Below are 16,586 nucleotides of genomic sequence, written 5' to 3'. Positions count from 1 at the left end.
CACAGTGCTTACATACAGCAAGTGCTCAGATGTTCGAGTGAAAGTGTTAGTTGTTCAGTGGTGTCCAACCCTTTGCCACCACATGGACTAGCCTGCCAGGCTCCTCCGTCCATGGGATTCTCCAGGCCAGAATATTGGCATGGGTTGCCGTTCTCCAGGGGATCTTCCCCATCCAGATATTGAACCTGGGTATCCTGCACTGCTGGCAGATGTTACTATCTGAGCCACATTCAGTTCAGTTCAGTTCAGTCGCTCAGTTGTGTCCAACTCTTTGCCACCCCATGAACTGCAGCACGCCAGGCCTCCCTGTCCATCACCAACTCCCGGAGTTCACTCAAACTCACGTCCATTGAGTCAGTGATGCCATCCAGCCATCTCATCCTCTGTCGTCCCCTTTTCCTCCTGCCCCCAATCCCTCCCAGCATCAGAGTCTTTTCCAATGAGTCAACTCTTCACATGAGGTGGCCAAAGTACTGGAGTTTCAGCTTTAACATCATTCCTTCCAAAGAACACCCAGGGCTGATCTCCTTTAGAATGGACTGGTTGGATCTCCTTGCAGTCCAAGGGACTCTCAAGAGTCTTCTCCAACACCACAGTTCAAAAGCATCAATTCTTTGGCGCTCAGCCTTCTTCACAGTCCAACTCTCACATCCATACATGACCACTGGAAAAACCATAGCCTTGACTAAACGGACCTTTGTTGGCAAAGTAATGTCTCTGCTTTTCAATATGCTATCTAGGTTGGTCATAATTTTTCTTCCAAGGAGTAAGTGTCTTTTAATTTCATGGCTGCACTCACCATCTGCAGTGATTTTGGAGCCCAAAAAAATAAAGTCTGATACTGTTTCCACTGTTACCCCATCTATTTCCCATGAAGTGATGTGACCAGATGCCATGATCTTTGTTTTCTGAATGTTGAGCTTTAAGCCAACTTTTTCACTCTGCTCTTTCACTCTCATCAAGAGGCTTTTCAGTTGTCTTCACTTTCTGCCGTAAGGGTGGAGCCACATTAGCATCATTATTATATCATTGAGTAAAATGAGGCTGAGATATATACTGAGACCAAGGGACCAACCCTCTTGATACCTAGGAAAATGGAGCCATAGACAGAGAGCCTGATGCACTGAGCCCCACAGAGCCACAGACACAAGGAGGGGATGAGATCATCTCTGGGACCTGACCTCTGACCCCAGTGCTCTCCTGCCCCCACCCCCCACAGGGAGAACCAAGAGAAGATGATATACTACCTGCTTTTGGATCGGAAGGAGCGGTACCCCAGCTGTGAGGATCAGGACCTGCCTCCCCGGAATGATGTTGGTGAGACGGGCAGGCCCAGATTCCCCAGGGAGGGACGGAGGGGCTGCAGGCCTTGAGCTTCTAACGTTAGACTCCCTGACTTGCCCCGAGACCTTTGTCAAAGCCCCTCTCCACTCTGAGCCTCAGTTTCCCCGTCTGTACAAGTGTCATGCCCAGCTGCACCAGGGCACCCTCTGATCCGGATGATACTCTCGGCCCGCAGACCCACCTCGGAAGCGTGTGGATTCCCCCATGCTGAGCCGTCACGGGAAGCGGCGGCCAGAGCGGAAGTCCATGGAAGTCCTGAGCATCACAGATGCTGGGGGTGGTGGCTCCCCAGTGCCCACTCGACGGGCCCTGGAGATGGCCCAGCACAGCCAGAGGTGGGAGCCCCCGCCCCTCCCCTGAAATGCACAGCCCTGGGTGGAGAGAGAGTTCAGGGTTCCAACGCTGTACCCACCTCAGAGGTGCTGTGTGACTGGGACACGTCTCCTCCCCTCTCTGGGCCTCATCTCCTCATCTTGGAGGAGTGTGGAAGGGAAAAGACATCCGAGCCTTCTGAAAGCCTCCCACCTGATTTCTTTCAGATCCCGTAGTGTCAGTGGGGCCTCCACTGGTCTGTCGTCCAGTCCTCTGAGCAGCCCAAGGGTAAGGCCAGGTCCCAGATGGATTAAGGGGGGTAGGGGAGTGAAGACCCTGTGGAGCAAAGCTGAAGCAGCAGAAATTATAATTCCCATGAAGTCCTGGGACATTGCCTCCTTGTCCCTGAAGAGCCAAAGACCCAAGGCCTCGTTAGTATTTTAGTCCACTGACTGACCATTTCCCACGTCAACAGGGTTGGGCTTTCAGTGTGCCTGAAGGCTCCTATTTATTCATTTAACCAAAGTTAGTTAAGCACCTATTCTGTTCTTGTCACTGCTGGGTTTACAGTCCCTGAGCATGATAGAGAAAGTCCCTGCCCCAACTTAACAGTGGGAGTGGGGGTGGGGGTGTTGGGGAAATAATTGGACTACAAGTTCCATCATGCTTTGGGGTACACCCCTGTGTGTGTGCCTGTGGGGCTTCTAGGATGTCCTGGGAGTTGTAGTCCACTCTCTCACTCGACTCCACTGCTCTACAGAGTCCGGTCTTTTCCTTCTCGCCGGAGCCTACTGGAGATGAGGCCCGGGGTGGGGGCTCACCAACTTCTAAAACGCAGACTCTGCCTTCTCGGGGCCCCAGGGGTGGGGGCGCCGGGGAGCAGCCCCCGCCCCCTAGTGCCCGCTCCACACCCCTGCCCGGCCCCCCAGGGTCCCCGCGCTCCTCCGGGGGGACCCCTTTGCACTCGCCCCTGCACACGCCCCGGGCCAGCCCCACTGGGACCCCAGGGACAACGCCGCCCCCCAGCCCCGGCGGCGGAGTCGGAGGAGCTGCCTGGAGGAGTCGTCTCAACTCCATCCGCAACAGTTTCCTGGGCTCCCCCCGCTTTCACCGGCGCAAGATGCAGGGTATGGCGGGGTCCTTTGAGGGTGAAGGGGCTGGGGACGTGGACTCCTGAGTCCTAATGTGGGGTGGGGGCTGGGGTCTAACATCTGGGTCCCCAGGAAGAACCAGGCTGGGGGCCTGGACTCCCACGACTTATGAGAAGATGCTGTTGGGAGCAGAGATTAAGGTGTTGGGGAGGGGCGAGGTCGGGCCTCCAACTCTGGAGGAGGAGCTCGTTGGAAGGACACGCCCGTTCAGTGCTCCTACTCACCTTCCCATTGGCTCATGGCTAGCAAGCCCCACACCCAGAACCAGGGGCCACAGCCCCGGAGAGAACGTCACGCGTGCGTGCCTTTTGGGGTTTAACTTGCTGGGAAGTGAACAGACTCTAGGGTCTGGATTCCCTGGGTGGAGGTCCCTGCTGGTCTGTGTGCTGGACACCAGGTGATGGACACATGTTGACCTTGCTCTCTCTTCCCCAGTCCCCACTGCCGAGGAGATGTCCAGTTTGACGCCAGAGTCCTCTCCAGAGTGAGTCTGACAGGGAAGGGAAGAGAGGGGATGGAGGGGCGATTCCCTTAGCCTCCTCCCAACCTACCTCCAACCCATCTGCTCCCACTCAGGCTGGCAAAACGCTCTTGGTTCGGGAACTTCATCTCCTTGGACAAAGAAGAACAAATATTCCTCGTGCTAAAGGATAAACCTCTCAGCAGCATCAAAGCGGACATTGTCCACGCCTTCCTGTCGGTGAGGGGCCTGGGTCCCCACGCACCCTGGCTTCCACAGAACTACAAATCCCAGCAGCCTGTGGGGTTCACCTCCTTAGTGCTGCCCTGAGTTCCCCCTGGGCCTCATGGGATTTGTAGTTTTCTAGCCAGAGTTGGGTGTGGTCACTGTGGGGACATGGAGGCAGGTATATAGCACCCTGTGGCCTGGAAGTGAGAAATAGGAGACCGAATTACTATTCCCTGCATGTTAGCCTCCACTGAGGACTAGTGAGTTGCCATTCCCTTACCACCAGGTCAGAGATTGGCAAAGGAACTATCAATACTTTTTTTAGTGGACTCTGGGGTTGTCCGCTGGGTCCTGTCGTTCTTTGCCCTAGGGGCTCATGGGCTTAACGTTTCTGAGACAGATGTGACTTTGGGCAGGGTTTGTGGAGGAAGGAAGGGATTTGTTTAATGTGGTCCTCGGGCCTGGGGCTGGCACCAGATGTGAAAGTCCATATTCACATGGGATTCAGTAGTTCAGTTATTTTTCTGATGCTCTGTTTATAAGATAGAGAAAACTACAAATCCCAGCAGGCAGTGCCCCCCCCCCCCATTGCCTCTTCTGTTATCCTTTCCCCCTGGTGGCTCAGGGGATTGGTATTTCCTGGGCCAGAGCTGATCAAGGGCTGCGTGTCTGTGCTTTGGAGCGCGGCCGCTCACATCACCCCGTCCTCTTGTCCCCGCCCCTCTCAGATCCCCAGCCTCAGTCACAGCGTGCTGTCACAGACCAGCTTCAGGGCCGAGTACAAGGCCAGCGGCGGCCCCTCCGTCTTCCAGAAGCCCGTCCGCTTCCAGGTGGACATCAGCTCCTCTGAGGGCCCAGAACCCTCCCCCAGGCGGGACAGCAGCGGCGGCGGCGGCATCTACTCCGTCACCTTCACTCTCATCTCCGGTAAGCGTCCCGGGCCGCGCTGCCCCAGCCGGTGCGTGGGATGCTCAGGACAGCTGAGGGCAGCAGTCCTCTGAAGTTTCAGGTTATCAAAATCTGAAGAGACTAGTTTAGAGAGACATTCCCCAGACGTAATTCTTCCTAAAGAGTTTACTTAACGGCACTTATTTATGTCTATTTTATTTACTGAAAAGTTTCATTGTATCTAGTTATTTTTCTTGCGGACAAACTTTTTAACAGGAATAATAAGATCTTATTTATCTGCTTTCTAGGAAGCCTAGATACAATAAAAATATTTTACTTAATATTGAGGACTCTAAAAACATGTCTGTATTAATTAATGCAACAAACTTAAGCTAAATTTAGTACCAGGTATTAATGCTATACTGAATGTTTCCTAGTTCATGCAAACCTGAAAGTCATTAGGGTTATTTTCTTTTCCCTTTCTGAGCATTTACCTAAGTGCCTATTTTCCTGTAAGCCAATACATAGAGTTCATTTACAGATTAATTCTGGCGGTAACACACATCTACAACACGCGCATATAGATGCATACAGATGCACCAACAGATTCCCCATAGTTTCCATTTCAAAATTTCAGCCAGTGGAGAAGGAAATGGCAACCCACTCCACTGTTCTTCCCTGGAGAATCCCAGGGACGGGAGAGCCTGGTGGGTTGCCATCTATGGGGACGCACAGAGGGGGACATGACTGAAGTGACTTAGCAGCAGCAGCAGATCTTCATTGGTGCTCAGGACTTCTCTGTCTGCGGCGAGCTGGGGCTCCTCTGTAACGGCAGCGCACTGGCTTTTCCATCCTGTGCTCTCTTGATGCAGATTACAGGCTCTGGGGCACCCAGGCTCAGTAGTTGTGGCCCACAGGCTTAGTTACCCTGGGGCATTTGCAGTCTTCCCAAACCAGGTCTCAAACACATACCTTAAGCACTGGATCAAAAGGGAAAACACTCTGGAAGGAATTGGAAATAAACCACTTTTACATGAAAAAAAAAAAAAAAAAAATTCAGCCAGGAGTCAGTTACTATAAATAAAGTAAAACCCAACAGTTACGAAAGACGTTGGATTCAGATCACCTGTCTCCCTTTTGTTCTCTCTTTCAGAGTTACCTTGCCTTCAATTTTCAGTTTACTTTTTACATTTTAAAAAATTACTTTTCAATATTCATTTGCTTATTTCTGTGGCTTTGTCAGGTTTTAGTTGCAACACACGGGATCCTTGTTGCTGCACGTGGACCCTGGTTGTGATGTCCTGGCTTAGTCCTGGCTCCGACGCACATGGAATCTTAGTTCCCCGACTAGGGATTGAACCCCTGTCCTCTGCATTAGTAGGCGGATTCTTAACCACTGAAACCACCAGGGAAATCCCTCAATGAGGCATTTTTGGAATTTGGAAAACTTTGGGGTCTTCTGCATACAAATAAAAATAGGAAAATGTGATGAGAGCTCTCTAAAATTTTACAATTTAGAAGTTTTTCCAATCCTAAAGATCCAAGAAGCTAGCCCTACAAATATTTTCCCTGCTAACCTAATTTTTAAGAGGAAAAACTCTTACCACTGTTGTTTCCAGTACACCCTGCAGGCAGAGGTCCAGGAGACTGCAGGCTTTTAACTGTGTGTGAAAAATCCGTTTTAGGGTGCTGAAGAGACCTATGTTGGCCAGTTCAGGGCAGGATTTCCTTTCATTCCCAATTAAGTAGTTGCAAGCATACATAAGCCCAGCTGGTATTCCCATCAGTGGCTGCCTGTACGGGAGCTGTTTGGCCTTCGAGGCGCAATTTCCCATTATTAATTTCGTAGCCTAGTTCAGATGTGAAATATGATCTAAGCAACTTTCTGAGGGCACTGCGGCAAATCGCCTGCGTGCTGCTTCTGAATCTAGCAAGGAATTACCCTGGGTTACTTTTTTCGACGTTTTAAGTTTTCTAATTAAAAACTATTTTTTGGCTGCGCTGGGTCTTTGTTGCTGCGCGTGGGCTTTGTCTAGTTGCAGGGGGTGGGGGCTGCTCTCTGCCCACGGTCCTCCGGCTTCTCGCTGTGATGGCGTCTCTTGTTTTGGAGCGCAGGCTCGAGGGCTCGCGGGCCTCCGTAGTTGTGGCACCCAGGCTTAGTTGCTCTGTGGCGTGTGGGATCTCCCAGACCAGGGAACAAATGGGCCCCTGCCTAGTAAGGTGGATTCTTAAGCACTGGACTGCCGGGGAAGCCCCCAAGGCTGCTCTTGACTGCTTGTTTCTCCCAGGTCTCATACCCCCTCCCTTCCCTGATTAACAACTGCTTGAATCGGCCCCTTGGAACTCAGGGAAGGTCATGGAGGCTGAATGAAGGCTGTTTTCTATAATCAGAAATGGGGGACGCAGAAAGTCTTTGTGCCCAGGAGCCCCACAGGGCCCTGCTTGGTATCATTAAGAGCTGAATAACTCGGTCTCTCACTTCACTAGCAAAAGTTTCTTTTCAGACCATATAGCAACTTGTTCAATTTTGACTTTAAGTCAAATTTAACAAAAACCCAGCCAGTTATGTTTCCCTGGGCCTCTTGCCCAGACGCCCAGGTCCTGCCTAGGAAATGCACTGGAGCCCCTTCAGATTTCAAGCCTTAAGTGAAAACAGTGCAAATAAAATTTTCAGGATCATCACTCAAACAGTGAGAGCTGGGTAGCAGGAGAACTCATCAGAACACCTGAGAAGTACCGAGAAGCCCGATGGGGCTTCTTAGCTTTGGTTCCGTTGGACTCCCGGTGCCCTCTGGTGGGTGCCTGTCATATCTGGCCAGTTAGGCCAGCACGGCAGATGAAAAGATGAATCCGTTGATTTAAGGAAAAAATGGAGGGACTTCCCTGGCAGTCGAGTGTTGAGAATTTGCCTGCCCGTGCACGGGACACAGGTTCGATCCCTGTTCCGGGAGGACCCCACTTGCCACGGAGCAAGTAGGCCAGTCTCCACAACTACTGAGCCCGTGCTCTGCAACCAAAGAAACCACTGCAGTGAGCACCACAGCTAGAGAGGGGCCCCCGCCCCCCGAAACTAGAGGAAAGGCACGCACAGCAGAGAAGACCCAGTGAAGCCAAAAATAAATAAAACTTTTAAAAAGAAGAAAAAATGGGAAATGTTACTGGAGTCATACTGAGCACTATAAGCCAGGAGCAGCCGCTCAGGAAGTCTGAGAGCTGTTCTGCTCTTGAGCAGTCCACGCGCCGCTATATGCATTTGTGAGACAGAGGGCCCTACGTGAAATGGCGTGTTACTGACGGTTTGCACGATCCACGTGCAGAGCGAGTCGTGGGTCATGGGTCATCGTCAGGATTAAGAAGCTTGCCTCCTAAGCAGGTGTGCTTAGTACAGGCGCACGACAGATACACACCAAGGAGGGGGGAGGAGGCCCAAATGGGCAGAGAAAATTTGTCGTGTTTGAATATTTTCCCCTCTTGCTGGAAAATATGGATCTTGCTTCATCTGTCTGTTGCCCTGCCCCTTGCAGGTCCCAGCCGCCGGTTCAAGCGGGTGGTGGAGACCATCCAGGCCCAACTGCTGAGCACACACGACCAGCCGTCTGTACAGGCCTTGGCAGGTGGGGGCACCCGTGGGGGCGGGGCAGAGGGGGCACTTCCGGTGGCCAAGTGCCTCAGGGGCTTGTGTTACCTGTGAGGCTTCAGCTGCGGGGCTTCCAGGGAACCAGCCCTTCCCAAGCCTGAGAAGGCCTCGCCACGGAGGGAGGGGACCTCCAGGGGTCCCTAAGGGGACCACTGGTCTCTGTGTTGGAGGTGGTGGAGCTCCCTGCCACTGGAGGCTCCTGAGCTGTGTTCTGGAGGAGGGTGACCAGCCGTCCTGCTCTGCTGGGGACAGAGGGGTTCCCAACACCCAGGACTCTCAGTGCTAAAACCAGGACAAGGTGGTCGCTGTCTCGCAGACCCTTCTGGCCCTACTGGGCCTGGCTTTCACGAACTCGGGCCTCTCCCCGGGAGGGAGCAAGGTCTGTGCTCCAGGGGGAAGGGGCTTCTCTGTGCCCACCAGCCCTGGTTGTCGGGAGGGGACTCCCCTAGCCACCAGGGATCAAGGAGGTCGAGGTCACAAACAAACTCTGTGGTTCCAACATCAATTTATTATCATGCAGCCCTGGAGGTCAGAGGTCCCACACAGACGAATGGGGCTAACTCCAAGTGGAGGGCCGCCCCGATAGGCAGGTAGAGGAATTCTGCCCTGTTAGTCTGCTTCTCCAGGGCGACCAGAAGCCAGGAAGGCCCCCTGAACCTCTCTAGACTGGGCTGCTAAGGAAAGGTGGCCTTGACGACCAGAGTTCCTTAAAGGGCACACCTTCAGAGATGTAGGACCCACAGGGACCCAGGGTCCAAGACGCGTGCCTTATAAGGGGAGTGGGGCAGTGCGGGGACCTCCAACTGAGCCCCAGAGAGGGGCAGCCGTGTGGGTTGCTATAGCAGCAAGACCTCCAGCAGTCAGTGTCTCTTAAGGGGTGTTCTCTGGTACAGGACCTCAGCTCTTGTTTTGGGCCCTATGGAAACTGCTGCCTGACCACTGGGAACCAGCCTTGGCCAGGTCTGGCCAGTGGCCCAGTCTGGCCCCACAGAAAGGTGCCCCAGTCATGCAGGCACTGCTGGGAGAGCCAGAACAACCTGCTGGGGGCTCCCCGAGGGTCCCGAAGGGAAGGGGGTGCTTTGGCCACAATCCGGGGCCTTGGAAAGTGCAGTAACCAGAGTCTCTGGCTGTCTCCTGAGCTGGGCCCGCCAGGACTCCCTGGGGCTTGGTCTGGTCTCCAAGGCCCTGGGCTAGAGGGCTGCGCCTGGTTGGTGCAGGGCAGGCAGGCAGGCCTCATGTGGCTGGCATGTGTGAGCCCTGGCAGCCGCCCCCCACCCCCTCACCACAAGAGGTTTGGCACCCCTTCCTGAGGCCAGACCACTTCCTCCCGCACAGACGAGAAGAATGGCGCCCAGACCCGGCCTGCCGGGACCCCGCCCCGAAGCCTGCAGCCTGCGCCTGGCCGCCCAGACCCGGAGCTGACCAGCTCTCCCCGCCGAGGCCCCCCTAAGGACAAGAAGCTCCTGGCCACCAACGGGAGCCCCCTGCCCTGACCCCAGGGGGCCGGGGAAGGAGGGGCGCCCCCTCCACCCCCCTTCCCTGCCCCCCCAACTGTGAATCTGTAAATAGGCCCCAAGGCAAACGTGGGGAGGGGGGAGACACGACACACCCGGACCTGCCCTTCGGGGATGGGGCTCCGGGGGCCATGCCCAACGAGGGGGGGTTTCTGGGGGGACTGCGGGTGGGGGAGCCGTTTCTATTTTATTTATTGATTAATTTATTATTTTATTTATTGATCAATCTCTCTGCGGGGTGGGGTGAGGGAGGGACAGGGGCTGGTTGGGGTGGCTTAGCAGATCCGGACGGACAGGGCCATCTGTCCTCATGTGCCCAACTCCCCGTTCCTGGGCCCCCTCCACCCCCCAGTCCTCTCCCTCTGCCCCCATGACCTTCTGTACGGATTTGCTCTCCGGAAGGAATTCTGATTTCGCGTGATCCTGCCTGCGTCCGTGTCTCTGATTCCGCCGGCGGCAGCAACAACAAAAAATTAACAATAATAATAATAATAATAAATATCCTTGATCAGGGATGGCTGGCTGGCCTTGGCCTCTCGCTTCCTGGGTGGCCCCGACTGCAGGGGCGGAACCAGACGGCAGGGACAGGAGGTGTGAGGATGCTGCTGGCTGGATGGCTGTTCACAGCTGGACGTGCAGGGAGGTGGGGGAGTCCGGCGGGGGGCGAAGGCTGCCAGAGCCCGGCTGGAGACACAGGGTGCAGCCGTCCAGGCGGGAGAAGTCCACGGCAAGGAGGCCGAAGAGGATGAACAGCAGCATGGCGGCGACCCACTCGCAGATGGCGGAGACGGAGCGCATAGACCAGGAGTGCAGGACAACCACTGGGGCCAGGGTCAAGGGTGCAAGGCCACAGGGAGGAGCTGGAGCCAGCGGGGAGCCCGCCCCTGACATGCCCTACCTGCAGCGGCCCCTCTCACCTGACAGCCTCCCCCGCTCCTCAGCCACTCCTCCCAGACACTCTCAAAGGGGCCCTCCTTATCTCCCCTCTGTCTGCAGCTACTTCCCAAATATTTCCGGTCGCACGTTCCTCCTGTTTATGGCAGCATTCCCACTGTCTCAAAAATGCTCCTGCCTCCAACACCGCACGGTGTCCTAAAGATACCCTCCGGCCTCCTTGGGGGCTCAGACAGTAAAGAATCAGCCTGCAATGTGGGAAACCCGGGTTCAGTCCCTGGGTCGGGAAGATCCCTGGAGGAGGGAATGACAACCACTCCAGTATTCTTGCCTGGAGAATCCCCATGGACGGAGGAGCCTGGCGGGCTATGGGCCACGGGGTCACAGAGTCGGATACAACTTAGCGACAGCGAGTGACACAAGTTAGCCTTGCCCCGCCCGCCAGCCTCAGGCTGTGCTTGCAACTTTCTCCCCCTACCTGTGCCTCTCAGGCCCCTCCTACTCACTCCAAGCAGAGCCTTCTTCCTAAACTCTCTTCTTTCCGGGAGCCCCCACCTCCATGACAACCCCATCCACTCCGGTGCCCCAGCAGGCCCTTGGGAATCGCCCTTACCCCCTCCCATCTCTGTCCCCTGGCCAGCTGGTCACCCCAAGTCTTGTCTGTCTTGTTCATCTCTTTCTGGTCTGGTGTCTCTACTGCCCAGCCTTGTCCCTTCTCCAGCTCCACAGTCCCAGCTGTTTATAAAATGGTTCTGTGACCACTGACCAACACACCCCCCCAGCTCCAGCCTGGCAGAGTTGCCCCTCATTTTCTGGGACCACCGCCTGCCTCACTGAAGCGCTCCTCTCCGCCAACCCAGCTCCGACTCACCCCTCCTAGATCAGACTAGACATTTCATTCATTCAAGGGTTCTTAGACAGTGAGGAAGGCCAGTACCATCCCTTAGCCCCACTGATCCTCAGACAAAGTGTGAGCCCCCAAATACAAGTGCTGACCCCAGCCCTGACCGTGTACCTCTCCTGCTCACAAGCTTTCTGGGGCTCCCTGTTGCCTTCAGGCAGAAGCCCAAGCCTGTAACCCCTCACTTTTCCGCTGGAGAGCCTGACCTCTGGGCCTGCCAGCAGCCTTATCGCCTCCCTTGGGCAGCTTACTTTCCCCTCCCCCTCTCCCCCCACAACCATGTACATAAAGAGGCAGTCCCCCAACCCTGCACCAACCTCCCAACACAGGCTAGTTCTGCAAGACCAGGTCAAAGCATGGCGGGTCTCAGACCCCTCCATGGCCATCCAGCCCTTACCACACTCAGCTGACCATCTTACGGTCCTATCTCCCCCTTCCCCACAGTCAAGGGATGTTTGGGGCCCTAGGACGAGGACCCTGTAGCCAAATGGATCCTGAGCACAGGCAGGGTTTGAGAGGGGCCGCCTGTACCTCGTGGTCGGTTTTGCCCACCACTGCAGAGGACCTGTGCTAGTCTGAGTTCAGGAGCCAGCCCTTCCTGCCTGTTTCATGGGATTCAATCCGCTGCTCTGGGAAACTGGATCACCACCTCCAATTTGCTGGGGAAGTGGATCCAAGTCTCCGAAGGGATCCACTGAGGGCAGCCCACCCAGGGCCTCGCTGGTTCCCCCTGGCCTCTTTCGGATGCCAATGACCTCTTGGGCGCCCCTTCCCACCCGCCCCCACAGGGGGCAGCCGTCCCCAGGGTTGACCCCGCTCTCCCTGAGGGCACTCTGCTAATCAGTAGCAATCACTGTTCTGCTAAAAGCAAGGCCATTCCACCGATATGGAAACCGAGGATCAGAGACTGGTTTGGCTTGCCCAGAGGTGTGGCGATCTGGTGGGTTCTGGGATGACTCAGAAGCGGGTTGGAGTCGAGGCTCTACCTAGAGGCATGCTGGTAAATGTGTGACAACCAGCTCTGATTTGTAACACACGTCAGTTTCTGGGGAAGAAACCGCACCCACCTCCACTGTCTCAAGCTGCTAGTGTGGCTTCCCAGGAGGCGCTAGTGGTAAAGACCTGGCCTGCAAATACAGGAGACCTAAGAGAGGCAGGTTCGACCCCTGGGACGGGAAGGTCCCTCGGAGGAGGGCATGCCAACCCACTCCAGTATTCTTGCCTGGAGAATCCCATGCACAGAGGAGCCTGGGGCTACAGTCCACGGGGATCCCAAAGAGTCAGACACGGCAGAGCACTAGGGCACAGTCACAATATTGACTGTTCACCTGTTCTGTGCCAGGCACCCATCTAAGCACCTCACGTGCTCCTTCATTCCTCACATTCCTTACCAACATCCTCATTTGATAGATGAGGAACCCGAAGCACCAGGAAGTCAGGAAAGAAGAGGAGTCCGCCATCCCACCCTCCCCACCCCACCTCCACCCCCGGCTAGTTCATTGAGGTGGTGGGATTCCAACCCAGGCAGCACGCCCCCAGAACCAGAACTCACTGACAATCCTCTGTAGCGCTGCATGGAGACCGAGGCTGAGGAAGGAAGGGGCGCCCAGGACGGCGGAGGGCAGACCCACCCCATCGGAGAGCCACCCCCACTCCAGCGAAGGATACTGGCCACCTCGAGGATGAAGCAGGCGCTGCAGAGCACCAGGCGCAGTGGCCCGATCCAGGGAGCCCCAGGCTGGGGCAGGTTCTTCATCCGCCAGGAGAGGAAGAGCTGCAGCCAGAAGTATAAGATTCCCACGAAGAAGGCCAGGAAGGCGCCTGTCAGGTGCGTGGCCCGCTGATTCTTCTCCTGGGAGGAGGAGGGCGCAGAGTTGAGGGGCGGACGTGCGGAGAGCCAGGGACCGGGCCCCCCTTCACGGGCTGTGCCGGAAGACTGCCCGCCATACCCGGCAACAGGCATGTTGATTCGGTGCACTGGCTGTGTATTGTCCGCTCCACCCACGAGGGCCCCCGTTTAAAGCTGCTGTTTCCTGCTGGCGCCTCTATCCCTAAAACAGTGCCTGGCACACGGTGCGTCCTAAGTGGCTTCAGTCCTGTCTAACTCTTTGCGACCCTATGAACTGTAACTCACCAGGCTCCTCTGTCCATGGGATTCTTCAGGCAAGAATACCGGAGTGGATTGCCATGCCCTCCTCCAGGGGATCTTCCCAACCCAGGGATCTAAGCCTCCATCTCTTGTGTCTCCTGCCTTGGCAAGTGAGTTCTTTACCACTAGCACCACCTGGGAGGCATAGTAGAGCCTTGCAAATATTAGGAGAATAAATACTTCATTCTCAGCCTTGGTGGGAGAGAGCAGATTATTGCCACTAAGCGGGTAAAAATTGGTTCCTGGAGGCTGAAAAAAAAAAGTCTTAAATATTGCAACGGTTTGTGCCTTACTGATATCATTTGTATTATATTAAAAATTTTAAAATGAAATATTTCATGGGTGAAGGGATGATTAGGAGAAAATGTCTAAAAGAGGCTTCTGGAGAATTCCCTGGTGGTTCATTGGTTAGGACTCAGCACTTCCTGGGCTGTCCTGGTGGCTTAGAAGGTAAAGAATCTGCCTGCAATGCAGGAAACCTGGGTTTGGTCCCTGGAGAAGGGAACGGCTACCCATTCCAGTATTCTTGCCTGGAGAACCCCATGGACAGAGGAGCCTGGTGGGCTACAGTCCAAGGGGTCACACAGAGTCTGACAGGACTGAGCAACTAACACATTCACTTCTTTCAGTGCTTCGACCTCAGGGGGCACAGGTTCAGTCCCTGGTGGGGAGCTAAGATCCTGCGTGCCAAGTGGAGTAGCCAGAAAAGAAAAAAAGGAAGGCTTCTGAGTGGAGGGCAATAATGATTACAGAAAAAGAAAGGATAAGGAACACGGGAATACATCAGTGAGTGAATGATTTGCTATGCAAATATGATGTGGAATTTTTACTAAGTTGTAGGCAGCCTCTTGTCTAAACACCATGGCTTCCCTGGCCCCTTGGTAAGAGAAGTTTGGTGTCAGAGGTAACCACAATAGAAAAATAAAATGATAAATAAGAAAGATTTCTCCTATCACTCATCCATCTACTTATTCTACCAATACCTACTGAGCTTCGTGGTTAAGAATGTGGGCTCTAACAGTCAAAGAATCTGGGTTCATTTCTGACCACCAAGAACCTGGTAATAAAGATATCTCTGGCATTTGACCAAAAAGAATCTCCCTGGAGTTCTTGTGGAGATGGATTAAAATAACCCAGCTAGTGCCTCCTACAGAGTGAGCACCCATTTACAGGGCGGTCCAGCGGTCAGGACTCCGCGCTGTCACCCCCAAGGGTCTGGGTTGCATTGGTCTGGGAACTAGTATCCTCCGCTAAGCCGAGCGGAGCGACCAAAAAAAAAAAAGAGAGAGAGAGAGAATTGAGAAATTTCATCATTAAACGGAGGGGTACGGCAGTGAATGACCCCAGACTCCTAGGGGTCCACGGAATGACTACAAAGAGCCTCCTACGCGATCTCTACTTAGAGAGCGGACCTCATCACTGCCTCCACGGCCTGAGAGCCACAGAGAAATACAAGTCCCAGGAGGCCGTGTGGGGAGCATCCCTCCTCGATGAGGACTCTGCGCCCCGGGGGATGCTGGGAGTTGTAGTCCCACACTCCGGCGGGCGGGCCTACTCCGTCTCACCTGGAAATTGCCCACTATGGAGGTGCCCAAGGCACAGAGGAGCCCCGTCCACAGGATCACCTGGTTATGCCACTTTCGGACGCCCCAGTCCCGAAGCTGGTAGTAACGGAGAATGCAGATCCAGGCGGCTGGGAGGAGAGGAATTGGTGAGAGACGGGAGCCCCAGACTTGGGGGTAGGGCGTGGGTCCAGGGGTGGGAGCCCAACTCCAGGATTTGGGGGGAGGGCGGAGGAGGCAAGGACCCCCACGGTCCTGGCTGGGCGGGGCTGGCACCGCAGGAAAGGTGAGCAGAGCGTTTACCCGAAGCGGCTCCGATGTTGAGCACCTGGCTGAAGATGCAGCTCTGGGGGGGCACGTTTCCACACACACTGAGGGGAGATAAAGGCTCACCTCCTTGCTCCCTCCCGACCCCGGCCTCCCCGCTGGCGCCGTGACTACCTGATGTACGGGAAGCCGTCGGTGAGGTTCACGGCCTTGTTAACCACAGCCAGCGAGAACCTGGGGGCGGGGCACAAGGTGAGCCGAGGGCTTGCCACGACCCTTTTCTTTCTGTTTCCAGCACAAACCCGGGATCCTTGCTCCCTCTCTCGCAGGCCCAAGAGACCAGCACCCAACCCCTCCTCCAGACCCAGGGTCCAGACCCCCAGTCCCTCCTCCCCAGACCCGGGGGTCCAGGCCCCAGCCCCTCCTCCAGATGCTCCTCCAGACCCCCAGCCCCTCCTCCAGACCCGGGGTTCCAGACCCGCAGCCCCTCCTCCAGACCCGGGGGTCCAGCCCCCAGCCCCTCTTCCAGACCCGGGAGTCCAGGCCCCCAGCCCCTCTTCCAGACCCCGGGGTCCAGACCCCCGGCCCCTCCTCCAGATGCTCCTCCAGACCCCCAGCCCCTCCTCCAGACCCAGGGTCCAGATCCCACTCTTCCTCCCTCAGACCTGGGGGTCCAGACTCCCAGTCCCTTCTCCAGACCCCAGGGTCCAGCCCCTCCGGCCCCTTCTCCCTCAGACCCAGGGGTCCAGACCCGCAGCCCCTTCCCGCTCAGACCCGGGGGTCTAGTCCCTCAGCCCTTCCTGGCTCAGACGCAGGCATGTCTCCTGCCTCTAACACTCACACAGTCTGTTCCCTGGTGGCACAGTGGATGGGCATCTGCTTGCCCATGCAGGGGACGCGGGTTCCACCTCTGGTCCCAGCAGATCCCACCTGCTGCCGGGGACAAAACCCGCGGGTGCGCCACAACTCCTGAGCCTGCTGCAACTACTGAAGCCCAAGCACCTAAAGCCGACATTCTGCAGCCAGAGCAGCCACCACAAGGAAGAGTCCCCGCTCACCCGCTCACCGCAGCTAGAGAAAGCCCGCAGACAGCAGCCAGGACCCAGCACAGCCTAACATGAGTCAATAAACAGAAGAACACAGACACACTCACACGGTCCAGATGCCAGCAATAGCCCAGAAGGCCAGGCACATGGGCAGCAGAGACAAGTATCCCCACATGCCGGGGTCTGCAGGGGAGGAGAGGGGAAGGGACTGAGGTCAACACTGCCTCTGCGTC

The 16,586-nt window shown here is 55.7% G+C and overlaps 2 protein-coding genes across 2 annotated transcripts in view; one reads left to right on the top strand and one right to left on the bottom strand.

The window, feature by feature from the left end:
- Window positions 1–11,084, top strand: part of BRSK1 (BR serine/threonine kinase 1) — a 23,775-nt gene extending 12,691 nt beyond the window's left edge. The window contains exons 11-19 of the mRNA XM_055553085.1: window positions 1,220–1,317; window positions 1,520–1,679; window positions 1,884–1,944; window positions 2,417–2,783; window positions 3,243–3,291; window positions 3,384–3,507; window positions 4,224–4,422; window positions 7,908–7,997; window positions 9,356–11,084. Of these exons, the coding sequence (XP_055409060.1) occupies window positions 1,220–1,317; window positions 1,520–1,679; window positions 1,884–1,944; window positions 2,417–2,783; window positions 3,243–3,291; window positions 3,384–3,507; window positions 4,224–4,422; window positions 7,908–7,997; window positions 9,356–9,513 (1,306 nt within the window). The 3' untranslated portion in view covers window positions 9,514–11,084. The remainder of the gene's footprint in view (window positions 1–1,219; window positions 1,318–1,519; window positions 1,680–1,883; window positions 1,945–2,416; window positions 2,784–3,242; window positions 3,292–3,383; window positions 3,508–4,223; window positions 4,423–7,907; window positions 7,998–9,355) is intronic.
- On the bottom strand, window positions 10,143–16,586 carry TMEM150B (transmembrane protein 150B). Its single transcript, XM_055553087.1, has 6 exons — window positions 16,461–16,586; window positions 15,482–15,541; window positions 15,344–15,411; window positions 15,044–15,171; window positions 12,998–13,181; window positions 10,143–10,355 (listed from the first exon to the last, which is right to left on the bottom strand). The coding sequence occupies exons 1-6, from the start codon at window positions 16,526–16,528 to the stop codon at window positions 10,156–10,158; spliced, it is 708 nt and encodes a 235-aa protein (XP_055409062.1). The 5' UTR covers window positions 16,529–16,586; the 3' UTR covers window positions 10,143–10,155.

The sequence above is a fragment of the Bubalus kerabau genome, chromosome 17 (genome assembly GCF_029407905.1).
Source record: "Bubalus kerabau isolate K-KA32 ecotype Philippines breed swamp buffalo chromosome 17, PCC_UOA_SB_1v2, whole genome shotgun sequence".
NCBI classification, from domain to species: Eukaryota; Metazoa; Chordata; class Mammalia; order Artiodactyla; family Bovidae; genus Bubalus; species Bubalus kerabau.
This window is presented reverse-complemented; position numbering and strand designations above follow the sequence as displayed.